Source organism: Molothrus ater, chromosome 11 (assembly GCF_012460135.2).
Source record: "Molothrus ater isolate BHLD 08-10-18 breed brown headed cowbird chromosome 11, BPBGC_Mater_1.1, whole genome shotgun sequence".
Lineage (NCBI taxonomy): Eukaryota > Metazoa > Chordata > Aves > Passeriformes > Icteridae > Molothrus > Molothrus ater.
This window is the reverse complement of record NC_050488.2, coordinates 7057155-7072355: the sequence shown is the minus strand read 5'-3', so window position 1 is coordinate 7072355 and position 15201 is coordinate 7057155. Positions and strand designations below refer to the sequence as shown.

General features: G+C 66.3%; 1 protein-coding gene across 1 annotated transcript; it reads right to left on the bottom strand.

Annotated features, from left to right (window-relative positions):
- Positions 1–884: 884 nt before the first annotated feature.
- SEMA3B (semaphorin 3B) lies at positions 885–9371 on the bottom strand. Its single transcript, XM_036391192.1, has 20 exons — positions 8843–9371; positions 7762–8015; positions 7262–7335; positions 5554–5681; positions 4554–4711; positions 4411–4473; positions 4203–4322; positions 4035–4128; positions 3826–3945; positions 3367–3512; positions 3153–3267; positions 3007–3076; positions 2778–2922; positions 2450–2669; positions 2269–2360; positions 2053–2094; positions 1801–1958; positions 1629–1684; positions 1414–1553; positions 885–1325 (listed from the first exon to the last, which is right to left on the bottom strand). The coding sequence occupies exons 1-20, from the start codon at positions 9369–9371 to the stop codon at positions 885–887; spliced, it is 3165 nt and encodes a 1054-aa protein (XP_036247085.1).
- Between the last annotated feature and the right edge of the window lie 5830 nt (positions 9372–15201).

The window sequence follows — 15201 nt, the reverse complement described above, 5'->3', positions numbered from 1 at the left end:
CAGACCGTGGGATGTGGCCAGTGGCGCCAGGGGTCCTGATGCCAGCACAGACAGCAGGAGGCAGCAGACTCCGAGGTCACCTTCGGTCACTGCCTTAATTGCTGCCTGCTGGCAGCGGGGAAGTTTGGTTTTCATCTTCCAGAAAGCAAAGTGGAGCTGAAAGCACGGGGAGATGGAAGTCTGGGGAAAACCCATCAATCTTGGCAATGTCCCTGCAGGTCTTGTCTCCCCTCAGCCCTCCAGTGTCGACAGGCATCCTGCCCCTCCAGGCTTGGGGTGTCAAAGTGGGTCTGTGCTGTGGGGCACCGGGCTGCCCCCGAGCGCTTCTGGGGCTCTGGGTCAGACGCGGGAGCCTGGGCGGCTGAATCTGCTTTATTGTGCTCAATTAGTACAAGGTCCCCTGTGCCACTGTTCTACACCCAGAGCAGTGGGTGCCACCTTTATGCCCCCCAACATCTCCCCTTTATGCCCCCCTCCTCCTGCGTCCCACCAGTGCCTGCGCTGCCCCTCCGTGCTCCCACTGCTGCCCGTGGCCCTTTTGGAACCCGAGCGTGACCCTGCTGTGCCGTCCTCCCGCAGTGCCATGCTGGGGGGGGCACTGCCTGGCCCCGCAGTTTACATTCATAGTAACAGTCGTTAATAAATATTTCGGTGACTCTGCGATGCCGGCAGCCGGCTGGGTCCCCACCGGTGTTGGAGCCGGCGGCAAGGGCGGTCGGCAGCCCCTCGGGGGGCTGCTCAGGCCGGCTGCCCTCCTGCGGCCCCGGAGCTGCAGCCTCCCCCCGGCAGTGCCCCCGCAGTGCTGCCGGCAGGGCGGCCGAGGCCGTGCCCCACCTGCGGCCCCGCTCCTAGGCAGAGCCCGGCGCCCGGGGCCGGCCCCCGGGTCACCAGGGGGATGCGCTGCGGGGCCCCCGCTCTGCCCGCGGCCCCTCGTGGGTGCGCCGGCGGCGGGCCCTGCGCGGCTCCTCGCCCTGCCCGCGGCCGGGGGGCCCGGCGGGACTGCGGGCCGGTGCCGGGGGTCTGCCCCGGCTCCACAGCCTCTGGCACACCTTGTCCGTGGCTCCCAGCGGCGGGCGCTCCACCAGCTGGAGGAAGTCCCGGTACCAGACCTTGCGGCCGGGGATCCCGGCGGCGAGCTGGGGGTCTCCGGCAGACGCCACGCCCGTGGCCTGCCAGGCGCCGATCACCTCCAGGGAGAGCCGCAGCAGGGGCTGGGTGAAGCCGTGCTCGGTGGCGTGGCAGAGGTAGAGGCCGGCGTCGGAGCGCTGCACGCTGCGCAGCAGGACACCCCGCTCCGTCCGCACCACCCGCTCGTCCATCTGCACCTGCAGTACCCGCGGGGATGGCCGGTCAGCTCGGCACGGCACGGCACGGCACGGCCCCACCGGCCATACCTGGCCAGGGAGAGCCTACCTCTCGCTGGGGATCATTCAGGGTGCGCTGGTATGTCCAGAGGATGTGGGCTTGCAGGGATTTGGGGATGCACTCCAGAAAGACGGTGCTTCCCTCTACCCCGTAGAGTTGCTTCTGGGGCACGGTGTCCCGCCTGGGATCTGCAGGGACACAGCCTGGCTGTCAGCCCCCACCACGGCAGGGCAGCCCCAGACTCGGGCTGGCTCCCAGCTCACCTTCAGAGCAGAGCACGTTGGGGTCACCATTGCGGACGTCCTGCCGGCGGAAACGCCTGTGGGAGGGCGATGGAGGAGCAGGGGCTGCACAGCCTGACCTGTGCTCCTCACCATGGCCTCGGGGCAGGCTGGCTGCCCCAGCACTGCATCCCCAGCACGGCATGGCACCTACCTCTTGGTGTTGGGCACGTAGCGGGTGCAGGTGTTGCCATCCCAGGCGCAGTATGGGTCCCGGGCCAGGCAGCACTCAGCACAGGCTTTGCCATAGGCACTGCAGCGGTGCAGGGGCAGCTGGGCCAGCGCTGTGGTTGAGCCAGCGTAGAGCTGATGCTGGGGGAAGAGCAGAGCTGAGCACCCCCGTGCTGTGGCACGGGGCTAGGCAGAGCCATGGTGGACCTGGGAATGCCCAGGGGTCCCCCCTTACCCGCTTGGAGGAGAGCTGCAGGCTGATGATGGGGGAGGAATCCTGTGGGCAGAGCATGGGCAGGAGTTAAGGGTGCATGGGGCAGCCTAAAGATGCAGCATCCTGGCTCCCACATCCTGGGCAGCTGAAGTGCCCTGGCATAACCCAGAGCATGGACAGCACATGGGGATGCTGCAGGGAAGTCTGACTGGTGGGATGTGGAACCCTGACCCTCACCTGGAAGACTTGCAGCTCCTCCAGCAGCAGCGGCTCCATGCGGTGCCAGCTCTCCTTGGGCACTGAGACCACTTTCAGCACTGTGCCCACATCTGCAGGCAGGGAGGGGTGAGGCCACGGGTCCCAGCCCCAGCATCTCCCCGCTCTCCCTCACTGCCCCATCCCTAGGGTCACCACGTGCCTGTGCCAATGAAGAGGACGTCGTAGTGGCCATCAGCAGCGGTGACACGGTCCACAGCTATGCGGGTGAAAGTGTAGGGCACGGTGGCTTGCAGGAACAGGGGGCGCTGGCCATGGGGCAAGACAGGGTTATACATCAGTGGGTGGTGACGGGCAAACTGGATCACCTCGTCTGGGAAGTCCTTGGTGGAGCCAAAGGTGCCGAAGGTTTTGCTGGGGCACTGCAGGGAGACAGCACTGGCTAAGCGGGGTCTCACAGCCCACTGTCCCCACCCCACGTAGTGGCATCGCACTGGTGGCAGCAGCCAGGACACCTCTACTTCACGTACCATGCCAGGGCGGGGGTATGGCACACGGCCCTGGTATGACACCCACTGGTAGTTGGGACCTTCCTTGTGCGCAAAGGGGCCCAGGAAAGCCCGGCGGATGTCAGCCATGGTGTAGACACAGACAGCTGAGCCTTGGAAAACAGAGCTGGTGGGAGAGAGAGGGGAAAGATGTGAGGGGGGAAGGGGGGCACCACTGGGTGTGTGCAGGGTCCTGGGGAAGGGGCTTGACCTGGAGGTGGAGAAGATGGCGTAGATCAGAGGGTTGCGCTTGTCTCTTGTCTGCAACAGGAAAACATCCCCTGCAAGCAGGGAAGGCATCAGTGCTGCAGTGCTGCCCACAGCTACACTGCTGGGGTCACATCCCCGTTCACTCACGGAGCTCATCAAAGTGGGTGTCTGCCCCGTCGGGCCCTGGCACAGCGCACACCAGCCGAGCCTTCAGGAATGTCGTCCACTTGTTCACCAGGCTGCGCTGCCCGCCCATGTCGTTCTGCCAGGGCAAGGAGGACGCCGGTGTCAGCAGCAGCAGCAGCAGGTGGCACCCCTGGGCACCCTGGCCCCCAGCCCCCCTGCCTGTGCACGCTCTCACCCGGCAGATTTGGCCGATGCGGGCGAAGCTGGTCTTGCCCAGCCCCTGCTGCCGTTCCACCGCCGTCTCACGGAAGAAGAAGTAGATCTTGTCATCATCTGGGTCCTCACTCTCCGGCACCAAGAAAACGGCCACGAACTTGGGCTCTGGGGACAGAGGGGTGGTGCTTCCAATGCCTCCACTGGCTGTGCTCCCCAGGGACCCTGGAGTACCTGCTGGGGTCCCAGGGGAGGGAGCAGAACCAGCCCTGCCCAGCTGCAGAGCAGAGGCAGGGTGAGAACGGGAATCCACCAGACATTGAGGGTCTGGCGGCAACATATGAACCCCTGAAATCACCCTCTGGAGGCAGTGAACACATATCTGAGCCTGAAGGAGTCCTTGCCCTGATGCCTCCAGGCAACAGCACTGCCACTGCCAGTGGCCCCCCTGGCGCCCACCCTCCCAGTGCCCAGCACTGACCGTTGAGCCAGCGAGAGTCGTGCTGCTCCGTGCGGATGGAGGGACGCCGGCCCAGGCTGCGGAAGATGGTAAAGTCACGGCCCATCAGATCGGTGGCCACCCCAGAGTAGAGCTCCTCGCCTGGCAGGCACCGAGGGAAGTGTTATAGGGGCCCCCCCCGGCACCCCTGTGCCACGCTGCACCCAGCGCCAGGCTCAGAATGCCCTTACCCACAAGGACAGAGGCAGCTGTGTGCCGGGGGTCATACGGGCTCTTCCCCTTGCCATCCTCAATGTGGTGGGGGTCCAGCTTGAAAACGGGCTCCTGGAGAGGGGTAAGGATGGGAGGTGGGCAGGTGGCAGCAGCTGGAGGCTGTGGTGGTGCCAGGGGAGGCTCACTTCTGCATGCTGGCCAGCCTCGATGAAGGCACAGACTGGGTGGAAGGCACCAGTGCCACAGGCGTACAGGTGGGTCCGGTTGTAGGGGTGCAGGATCTTCACAAAGTTCATGCACTCTGCCTGGGGATGGAGGGAATGAAGGGTGAGGTAGTGCTGGGGCAGATCCCTGGTGTAGTCCTGGCATCCCACAACGCTCCCCACCACTCACAGTGATGTCCTTGCCGGCCCAGTTGCATTCTTCCCTCCATTCCACAGGAGCCGGCCAGTAGATCTGCGGGTGGAGAAGGGGATGCTCACCGCACCTGGAGCACCCAGCACTGCCCCACCAGCGTGGTCCCCCCGCCCCGTTACCTTCCTGCCCCGCTGGCTGATGTCATCCAGGGCCAAAGAGAGGAGGTGGTTCTTGGCGCCCACGAAGAGACGGCCGCGCTCCTCATCCAGCAGCAGGGCCTCGTAGCAGCAGGAGTGCTCCAGCGAGAAGTGGTGCAGCCCATGGCGAGCCCGCAGCTCTGCCGGGACCCAGCGGCACTGCTCAGCCCGGCCCCGCCACTGCCTGTCCATCTCCACTGCCCCGGACACGCTCCGAGGCAGCCCGGGTCAGGCCACGGCCCCCTGCCATGCCATCCCCTCCCCCAAACCTGTCCCACTGGCTTGACTAGGTTCACCAAGCCCTTGCCTGCCCAGCATTCTTCCCCATGCCAGCCCCACACCCGTCCCCGTGTCCCCCGAGACTCATCCCCAAAGCACTCAGCAGTGATTCCCATGCCCTCGGCACCCATCTCCGCACCGCTCACCCGGCAGCGGGGGAGAAAGGGCCATTCCCTGCCCCGCGGAGCTAATCCCACCGTGGCGGGAACAAACAGCCCTTTGTCAGGCTGCGAGGAGAGCTCTTGCTGAGCCCTGCCGCTGGACAAAGCCCCCTGCGCCGTGCTGGAGCCCCTGGAGTGGCCGGTCGGGACACGGCAGCAGCTCTCCAGCTGGCACAACATTCCCAACAGGTATGGCACAGCTGAGGCCAGGGAGTGCCACCATGGTGCACACAGGGATGGAGCACCTGTGCCTGCACATGCCGGGGGCTGGGAGCGAGGTCCCAAGCACAGGCATGGCCCCAAGGACAGGCAGGTGGCCCTGGCGGGGCTGGCATCAGGTAAGGAACAGTGCCAACACCTGATAGTCCGCGGGGAGGGCGGCGGCAGCGCTAGGGACGTGTCCCTGCTGGGGCTTGCACCCACCGCACCGTGCTGCCCCCCAGGATCCTCCCGTCCCTCTGATGATGCTGTCTGTGCTGACACGGAACCAGTGCGCCCAGAGCTGACCCCACACCCCCACCCTGCCCGTGTCCCGTGCTCACCGGGGAAGGACAGCTTGAGGCGGGGGGTGGCAGCGGCCGGGGGCCGGCCCGCGGCGAGCCCGCGCAGCAGGAGCAGGAGCAGGAGCAGCGTGCGGCTCATGGCCGGGGTCTGGCTGGTGGCGCCGCGGCTGGGGCAGAGAAACAAGACCTCAGCTCGGGTTACAGCCCCCTCCCCACAGCCCCCAGACCACGATCCCTCCCCGATGCTGCCGAGTGTCTGCAGAGCCTTGAGCATCAGCACAGGGCAACTCCAGGCACGGCACAAGGGGATCCCCCACTGGGCTCGACCTCGTTGTTGGAGGGGATGCGAGCCAGCAACGTCCCTCCCTATTTTAAAGTCCCCATTAATCTAATCCCAAGCATAATGGGCTTCAGAAACACTGCTCCTGCCCGTGGGGAAACAGAGGCAGCCCAGCCAAGCAGCATCCAGCCTTGCCCATGCCTGTCTGAGCCCATCAGCAGGAGGGTGCCGGGCTCTGCCCATTCCTGCCTGCAAGCACGGAGCTGTGCTATAGGAATGGGGACAAGGACAGAGCAACCACCGAAGTGGTGGCAACCAGATAGAGCATGCTTGGCAGTCAGTGGGCTCCTGAGCACTGGGCAAGCTGTCCACGATGGTAGTCAGGGGGTCCCATGCCTCAGTTTCCCCCACTGCTACAGCCCCACCATTAGTCCTTGGCCTTTTTTGTACCACCACGCAAATGGGAGCAGGATTTGGGGACTCTGGCTGAGCAGGTGCCCACAATAACCAGAGGGGCCTATGCTGATGTGTCTGCCACTCTGATGGGTGCACACCACGAGGTAGGAAAGTCCTCCTCTGACTCTGGCAGCAGCACCTCTCCCCTGGAGAGTGGGAGGTGATGGTTATCAGGGCACTGTGCCAGAACACAGATCCCACCTTGCCTCTTGGCCATTCTGCAGTACCTTGTGCAAGGCACAGACTGAGCCAGGCAGATCATCAGCCCCTGTAGGTTTCACCCGTGGCACAGCCACTGGGGTCTCACCAGGACACCGGTGACAACAAAAGCCCCACCACAGCCGCGGGGCTCGGTGCAATCACCCCAGGCTCTGCTACCCTGCCTGAGCTGGGAGCTGGTGGATGCTGGCCAGGAGGGTCACGTACACACGGCACGGAAGGGGCTCCTGCGGGCAGGGCAGCCCCCTCCAGGCTGGCCGGTGAGCCCGGGGCGGGCAGCGGGCAGGGCCTGGCTGGGCGCAGAGCCGGGTACGGCTGCCCGGTGTCCCGGCACGAAGGCGGTCGGCGCTAATGGCATTTACAGAGGCGCCGGGATGAGGCGCGGGACCCGCCGGGCTCCGGCAGCCCCGACGGCTGCCGCCGGCGGGGCCGTGCCGGGGCACGGGGGGCTCCCGCCTGCCCTCACTGGCCGAGCGGCCGGGGCAGACCCCCGGGCACGGACCCGCGTGGCTCCGACCCGGCTGGCACGGGGGGCGGGCGGGGGGCGGGCAGCAGCGGCAGCACCACAGACCCTCGGTGCCAACCCTGGCAGATCCAGCCCGCGAAACTCCCCGTGCCAACCCCGACGCCAGCCCTCCGGTGCCCTCCGCTGCCGGAGGGGACACGGACCCCGCCGCGAGCCCCCAATACCAGCACGGGGCGCCCCCCCGACGGCAGCGCAGAGACCCCGTCACCCCGGGACACTCCCCGGCCACCCCCGTACCCTGCCGGCCCTCGGCCCCCGGCACCCACCTGTGTCCCGGCTCGGCTCGGTCCGGCCCGGCCCCGCCCGCCGCGTCCTCCGGGAGGGAGCGGGGGGCGGCCCCGCGGGGCGGGGCGGGGCGGGGCGGGGCCGGGGGCGCGCACAGGGACACGCGCACGAGTGTGCGAGCACACGCTCACGAACGGACACGCGGGCACCTCACACATGTACACACACACACACACACACACACGCACACGCACACGCACAGGCGAACACCCGCGGCCCCTCACACACACACACACACACACACACACACACACACACACACAGAGCCGTGCTGCCACCCCAGTGGCCCGGGGTGACACCCACGGTGACACGCACGGGGACACCCACGGTGACATCCGCGGCCCCCGGGGCAGAGCTGAGGATGCCAAGCTCAGCACACGCGTGGCTCAGCCCACGAGAGGTGCCGGGGCTCCCCCCTCGCCGGGACAGGCACTTGCTTGCCCGAGCGTGGGGGCCGGGGCGGGGGGTGCCGGGGCCGTACCGGGGGTACCGGGGGCCGGTCCCGCGCCCCGCTCAGCTGCAGCCCAGATGTCTGGCCCGGGCCCAGCCCGGAGCAAACAAAATTCCTCCGCTGCCTCCCATTTTCCAGCTGCCGCTGCCAAGAATAGCAAGTGCCGAGTGGTGCCGGCAGCGGGGCCACGCGTGCCTCGGCGGGCAGGGCTCGGGGCGGGCGAACACGAGCTGCCTTGGGGACCGCACCTGCCTCGCTCTCCCCGTGCCCCTGACTGTCCCTACCTGCGGGTGCAGGAGTGCAGGAAGGCAGGTGCGGAATGCGTGGGGAGGCAGGGCTGCAGGCAGGGCTGCAGACTGTGCAGGCAGGTGCAGGGTGAGCAGCAGTGCGGGCAGAAGCGGGTGCGGGCAGGTGCGGGCAGTGGGTGCCAGCAGGCAGCGAGCACAGGTGGGCTGGCAGGGAGTGCGGGCGGCCGGCAGCGGGTGCGGGCAGGTCAGGTGCAGGTGCAGGCACAGGCAGGCAGTGAGTTCAGCAGGAAGCCAGAGCCGTGCAGTAGGCAGAAGCTGTGCCAGGCAGGGTGCCCGGGAAATGCCCTTCTGTCCCAGCGCCAGTAACCCTCGTGCTGCCAGCCCTGGAACTCTGGCATGCTGGCAGGCTCTGTTCCAGCACCACAACTTGCTCTTCTCCTGGCTGTGCCACGGTGCTGAGTGGCATTCGGCCGAGCCCAGCCCAGCCCAGCCCAGCTTTATGGGCAGTAAGGAGGATAGAGACAGCGAGGGGACGGGCGGAGCAGCAGAGGAGCTGGCACCGGTACGGCAGGGGTTACTCTGCTGTAAGACTCTGACCAGGCACCAGCAGGACTTTGGGTTGGGTGGCCCCCACACGGGCAAGGCGTCCCTGTGCCTACTGTTACCAGGACGGCGCTGAGATGGTGGAGGCAAGGATGTCGTGCCCAGCCCTGCACAATGGCACCTTCCTGTGCTATTCCAGCACCGTGCCTCAGTTTCCCTTCACCCAGTTGGAACTTTTCCAACTACCGCCACTCCCGGCAAGCGTGGCGAGGTGACCAGGTGACGTCACCATCGCCCCAGCCCTGGAGCCCTGAGGGGACCTTGCTGGGAGCGGCTCCGCCTGGAGAAACCATCAAGCGTCAGGAGGGCCGGGCTTCCATCCCGGAACAAACGGCGCGGGAGGGATGCGCCACGTCGCCCGCCGGCCACCCCTTCCCGCCCCACGGGGTGTTCCTGGCCAGCCCCGGAGGCTCTGGCCGCTGGCACGGTGACGGTCCCCATGTGGAATGGGCATCCCGCCCTCATCCCCGCGCTCCGCAGCCCGCGGAAGGTTTCACAGCCAGGTGCCGGTGGCCTGGCTCCCCGCCAGCGCGGGGGTGTCGCTGCCGACGGCACCAGCAGGTGCTGCCGCTCTCGCTCTTTGATCCCGACCCTGCCGCTGGCAGATCCGCACCCGGGGATCGCTGCCTCGGCCAAATCTCCCCCGGCGGTTCCGGCTCCGGCAAGCATCTGTAGCTCGGCCGGCAGCGCCCGGGCCCCCGGCGGTGTCAGCGGGAGGAAACGGCTCCTCTGCACCTCCGCAGGGCCCAGGGGCGGCACCGCAGCAGGCACCGGCCAAGGCTCCGGCATCTCCCGTGCCGGGGCTGAGCCAGCAGGGCATGGGAGGTATCCGTGCCATCGAACGGGTGACCAGGACCACCGGCTGCTGGATACCCTGCATGCAGGGAGGAGGGCTGGGGCTGGCATCCACTAGCCCTCAGGATGGGTACAAATCCTGCATCCCAAATGGGAGTGGTACGTCACCAGAAGAACCCCTGTGATTCTGTGGGGCGATTCCCCCAAGGGTGCTACAGGGTGGTCCCCCACGTCCCTGGGGCCCAGAGAGCTTCCCTCTGCCCGGGTGGAGCCATCATGGCTGAGGACACGGAAATCCATGGGTCCAAGGGTCAGGGTGAGCTGTACCATGACAGCTGGTGCCATAGGCATCCCTGTGACACATGGGCTGGGCACGGCACTGCTCCCCAGCCAAGAGATGTGTTTGTGCAGCAGGGTGGCCTTTGCCAGCACTGCCAGTGACACTGCCAACTCGTCACAGGGGAGGAGAGTGGCATCCTCACCCCAGCCTACACCCATGACCTGAGCACAGGGATATGCTGCTCGAGCTAGTCTCCCCTGGGTCTGGACACCCCAAAAAACTGCTGGTGATTTGTGATGGCGCTAAAGATGTGGCTTTAGGACTTCTTTGGGAGTCTGTCTATGTTGGTCCACATCCATAACCTTGGGCCATGAGATGGCATCAGGCCTTGCATGGCTGCCACATTCCTGGTACAGAGGAAGGATGTGCTAGGCAGGGGACAGAGCTCATGGCATCCCAAGTGGGCCAGCATGAGGGCTTGGCTGGAAGCAAGCAAATGTGCCTGAGACAGCTGCATCCTTGTAGCACAGCATGCAGGCAATGTCCCAGGGCGACACCAGCTCTGGGTTCACACCCTGTCTGTGGATACACCCTGACCTTATGTCCACCCCCCATCACAGCAGGCTGGTGAGACCCCAGCCTCAGGGACCCCAGTGGCCCCAGTGCATTCCTGCTGGGATTAGGTACCGGCTCCCGGCAGTGCCATGCTGGTGTAGCCCAGCTAATCCCTTTTTAATTGTCCCAACCCTGTTCTGGACTGATCTGGGCTGCACAGGGAATGGGGGCGTTGTGTGCACCCCAGTGCCTGAGCACCTGTGGGGTGCTGCCATCGTTTGTCCTTTCTGTGGCACCAAGCCATAGGTACATGGGAACCTTTGGGGTGGTGATGAAGAAGGGGATGTGCATCCTTCAGGTGCAGGGCAGTGGCCTTTTGGAAAGGGAAAGGGAGGGATCCTGGTCCTATAGGATCCTATCCTCCTGACCCAAGATGACCATTTGTCCTTGGCTTCGTGTCTGCCAGCAGCCAGGCTCTGGGACAGGCAGAGGGGCCATGTGCCCTGCACTGAAAACCACCAAAGCTCCTCAAAGCCATACGTGGGGCAGGAGGAGGACACCCAGGCTTTGTGCCACCATGCAAGCACTCTCCCCACCCCAGGAGAAGGGCAGTGGGAGATGCTGGCTGAGTCCCCCTGCCTGCTGTCCTGCCCACGTCCCTTTGGCCCTGCCCTGAGCCACACCAACCAGTGGCATCCAGCTCCTTAGGCTTTAAAAATAGGCTGGTGTCCCTGCCATGGGGTCAGTAATTTTAGCCAGGGTGTGTCTTGTTGGGAAGCATGCTGATCCATTCATCTTCTCCTGCTGGCCCCGCTGCATCCACACACAGGGCTGATGTCAGCCCCTCACTGCCCACTTGCTCCTCCCTGCCCCGGGGCAAAGCAGTACAGCCATGGCCACCTTGGGCACAGGCAATGCCTGGTGGGATGGTGAGGGTGGGGAAGAGAGGACGGGGGTGTCCAGCTGCCCCCCGAGCCTGCCTGCTCCCCATTGTGGGCATCTTGCCCTCAAAGCTGGTGGCAGCAGGGAGCACAGCGTTCCATGGCACCCAGCAGCACCCAGACAGGCAGTGGTGGAGCAGTCCCGGCACCCTGCCCTCTCCTCTCACCCTGCTCCTCTCACCCTGGACCCCAGCACAACAGGCCCTTCAGCTTGCCTCCCACGGTGCTCCCGGGGGGCTGTGCCGGCTGGGAAGGCTGCGGGGGCCGCCACCGAGCATAATGGGGCCATTGAGGGCCGAGCCGGCACGGCACAATGGGGCCTTGTGTGCTGGCCCCGCTCCCGCTCCTGCCCAGCCCCGTGCCCAGCCGCGGGACACCCCCTTTGCCCATCGCCCCGGGGCTCACCCAGGTGCCAAGCCCTGCCTGACCCAGCCAGTGAGTACCGCCAAGGAGCAGCAGGTGGGAGGCCACCAGGGGAGCTCCCCTTCCATAAACCAGTGCCCAGGGAAGGAGCACTGCTTGGGAAACTTCCCAGCATGGTGCTGCTCACCCCTGCCACCCCTGCTGGGACAGGGCTTGGGGTTCCTGCTCAGCTGTGGGGTGACAGGAACAAGGAGGTGGCACCCGCCCAGTGATGCCTTCACTTCCCTCTCAGCACCACGTCCGAACCCGCTGGCACCCGGTACCCACTGCGGGGACGCAGGGACCTCACAGCTTCCCTGGGAACTCCATTGTCCCAGGTCCCCAACGCCACAGCCCCCGGCCAGCCCGGCGCCCCGAACCCATCTCACCTGCTGTGCTGCAGCAGGGGGCTCTGCCGGAGCTCGCCTGCCTCCTCGCCCCGCGGGTCAGCTGGGCTCTGGCTGCCGCCGGCTCTTTAAACCCCAAATCCCCGGTGCTGGGCGCCAGTCCCGCCGGCGGCGGGGGTGGAGGGAGGGGATGCAAAGCCCCGGTCCTGCTCCCGGGGCCGGCACCAACAAAAGGCAACTGTGTCGTGTGTCCTCCCTCTGCACCCAAGGACCTGCCTGGCCGCTTGGGAACAGCTCCTCGGGAGCCCAGGGCTTTCGGGGTGCTGCCACCCCCTCTGCCTGCGCTGGAAAGGGAAAAGAGGTGCGAGCAAGCCTAGGAATCCCGATCACAGCCGCGGTACATCCCGATGTCCCCACGCACCCGCTCCTGCCTGCTCGGTCCTGTTCCTGCCTTGGAGGAGTGCCAGGATGAAGGCACTCATCACCGTCCCGGTGCCTCATCTGCTCCGGCAAAGTCCAGCCCAGCCGGGCTGGAGGGGGAGGAAGAGGATGTGGCTGCTGCCATGGTGCCGGTTCTGGGGGGACCCACACCCCGGAACCCCCATAGCTGCCGTGGGCCCGGGGGAAGCAGCCCTGCGGTCCGAAGGCCGAGCAGCCGGTGACGCCTCATTAATGCGGGGTAAATGTGTAACAAGTTCTCGGCTGGGCTGGGGCCGTTTGAGCCGCATGACTTCTCCTGCCTTCCCGGCATCCTGGGAGCAGAGGATTGAGTGGCTCTACCGCAGGAAGAACCACTCAGCCAGGGAAGGAGGGAGGAGGAAAGTCCGTGTCGTGGCTGGACACGCTGGGGTACCCAGAGCTGGCTGGGTGGAGCAGAGTGGGCAGCGCTGGGCTGGGCTGGGCACAAGCCCATTGCTGGAGGGACAGGATGATCTCAGCCCGTGTGCCCTCCAAGAGGGCATGAGGTGAGAGAGCAAGGGAGCAAGGCTTTGTTCAGCAGTGCCTCCCAGCGTGGGAAGCAATGGGCACCATTTTGATAAAAAACAAAACAGGAAATTCCATCTGGAGGCAAGGGAATGTGTTTTTCTTCTGTGGCAGTGGCCAGGTGCTGACACGGCTGTGCCAGAGGCTGCAGAGCATCCAGCCACGAGGATCTGTGCCCAAGCAGTCGGCACCAGCTGAGCCCCTCCTGCCGAGGGGTGGGCTCAGGACAGCCGGGGACTCTGCCAATACTGTGTCAGCCCCAGCCTCCCTCCTGGCAGCGGTGAGCATGCAGGTGGAGAGGGGCTGGAGCACATGATCCTGGGATGTCAGTGCCCCCATAGGGCTGGGCTTTTAGCATGTTGTCCCCGAAGTGACAGTGGATCACTGTGCTGTGCCATGTGGTACCAGGTGAAACCCCAGAGCACCTCACAGTGTTGGGCTCCATGGAAAGCACTGGGGTAGCCAGAGGCCTCAGGAAACAGATGGCACCCACTGAGATGTGTGAGGCTGCAGGGCCGCCATTGCCCGTGGGATAGATGAGGGACTGGGGCTGTCCCACAGAGGGGCTCGTGGAGTTCTAGGGTGCACGTGGGGGGAGAGGGCTTCTAGGGGCACACATCTGAGGGACCGTGGGCTGGAGTCACACGGGTGTGACAAGGCAGGGGGTGCTGGGGAAGCCCCAGTGGGAGCTGGATGCAGGCACAGAGCAGGCAGATGCGGGCAGGGTGCGGGCAGTGGGCAAGCAGGGGGTGGGAGGGGGCAGGCAGTGGGTGGGCAGGCAGGGCATGGGCAGTGGGCAGGGTGGGCAGGCAGGGCGTGGGCAGTGGGCAGGGTGTGCGCAGGGCGTGGGCAGTGGGCAGGGTGTGTGCAGGGTGTGTGCAGGGCATGGGCGGTGGGCAGGGTGTGTGCAGGGTGTGTGCAGGGTGTGGGCAGGGAGCAGGGTGTGTGCAGGGTGTGTGCAGGGTGTGGGCAGTGAGCAGGGTGTGCACAGGGCATGGGCAGTGAGCAGGGTGTGTGCAGGGCATGGGCGGTGGGCAGGGTGTGTGCAGGGCGTGGGTGGTGTGCAGGGTGTGTGCAGGGTGTGTGCAGGGTGTGTGCAGGGTGTGTGCAGGGCATGGGCAGTGAGCAGGGTGTGTGCAGGGTGTGGGCAGTGAGCAGGGTGTGTGCAGGGTGTGGGCAGTGGGCAGGGTGTGTGCAGGGCATGGGCGGTGGGCAGGGTGTGTGCAGGGCATGGGCAGTGAGCAGGGTGTGTGCAGGGTGTGCGCAGGGTGTGGGCAGTGGGCAGGGTGTGTGCAGGGTGTGGGCAGTGGGCAGGGTGTGTGCAGGGTGTGTGCAGGGTGTGGGCAGTGGGCAGGGTGTGTGCAGGGTGTGGGCAGTGAGCGGGCAGTCGGCAGCCGGGTGTGGGCAGGGCGTGAGGAGCGGGCAGGGCGTGGGCCCGGCTGTGCCGCCGGCGGCCGCCAGAGGGCGGTGGCGCAGCGGTGCCGGCCCTGCTCGCTCCGCCCGCGCTCCCCGCTGCCCCCGGCGCTCCCCGCTGCCCCCGCTGCCCCCGGCCCTTCCTGCTGTTCCCCGCTGCCCCCGGCGCTCCCGGGCAGGGCATCGCCAGCCCACAGAGTCACGGGACCGCCATGTCCCGCGTGGGTGGTGTGGGGTCACCAACGCCATGCCCGTCCCTCCAGCCGGTGGGAACCGGGAGCGGCTGGCCGGTGATGGGGATGGAGGGGCCGGTACTGCCGTAGCACCGCGCTGACCTTGCCGGCGGCAGAGCGGGAGCGGGCAGCGCTCTAGGCAGATCCGGCGGAGCTGGAGCAGCCGCCCGTGGCCTGGCACCCATGGCCTGACCTTCCCAGGGACAGCTGGGGGCCGAGAGGGCAGCTGGGGGCCTGTATCCCCATCCCCACCCTGCGATGGTGTCGCCGTTGTGTCACCGTTGTGCCACCGTTGTGCCACGGTGGCTGCTCCTGCTGGTGATAGCATTCCCCATCCCATCCCATCACTCATCTGTGCTTCCTGCCACCCACCGGGCTGGTGGAGCGTGGGTGGGGCTGCTCACGGGCAGGGTGGGGGTCCCAGCAGTGCCACGGAGCGGGTGGTAGGACTTTGGGTGATGTGGGATGTGCCCAGGGGAATGGGGCTGGAGCTGGCCTCAGGTATCCCCCTGGCATCTGGTGGAACTGGGGTGGCTCTCCAACAGAGGAGCTCTGGGAAGGGTGCCAGGGGGGGACTTCTGTGAAACACCATGCTCTATGGGTGGGAAAAGGTTTCAGGGCTGTGGGGGAAACATGTGAGGTGGCTGGGCAAGGTCATGGCACGTGCCC

Excerpts from the sequence above, each read along its gene's own strand:
- SEMA3B (XM_036391192.1), bottom strand. The coding sequence starts at position 9,371 with ATGCCGGAGCCTTGGCCGGTGCCTGCTGCGGTGCCGCCCCTGGGCCCT. Across the intron at positions 3,268-3,366 it reads GCATCGGCCAAATCTGCCGG|AACGACATGGGCGGGCAGCG; the intron begins GTGAGAGCGTGC and ends TTGCCCTGGCAG. Across the intron at positions 1,554-1,628 it reads CAACGTGCTCTGCTCTGAAG|ATCCCAGGCGGGACACCGTG; the intron begins GTGAGCTGGGAG and ends GTGTCCCTGCAG.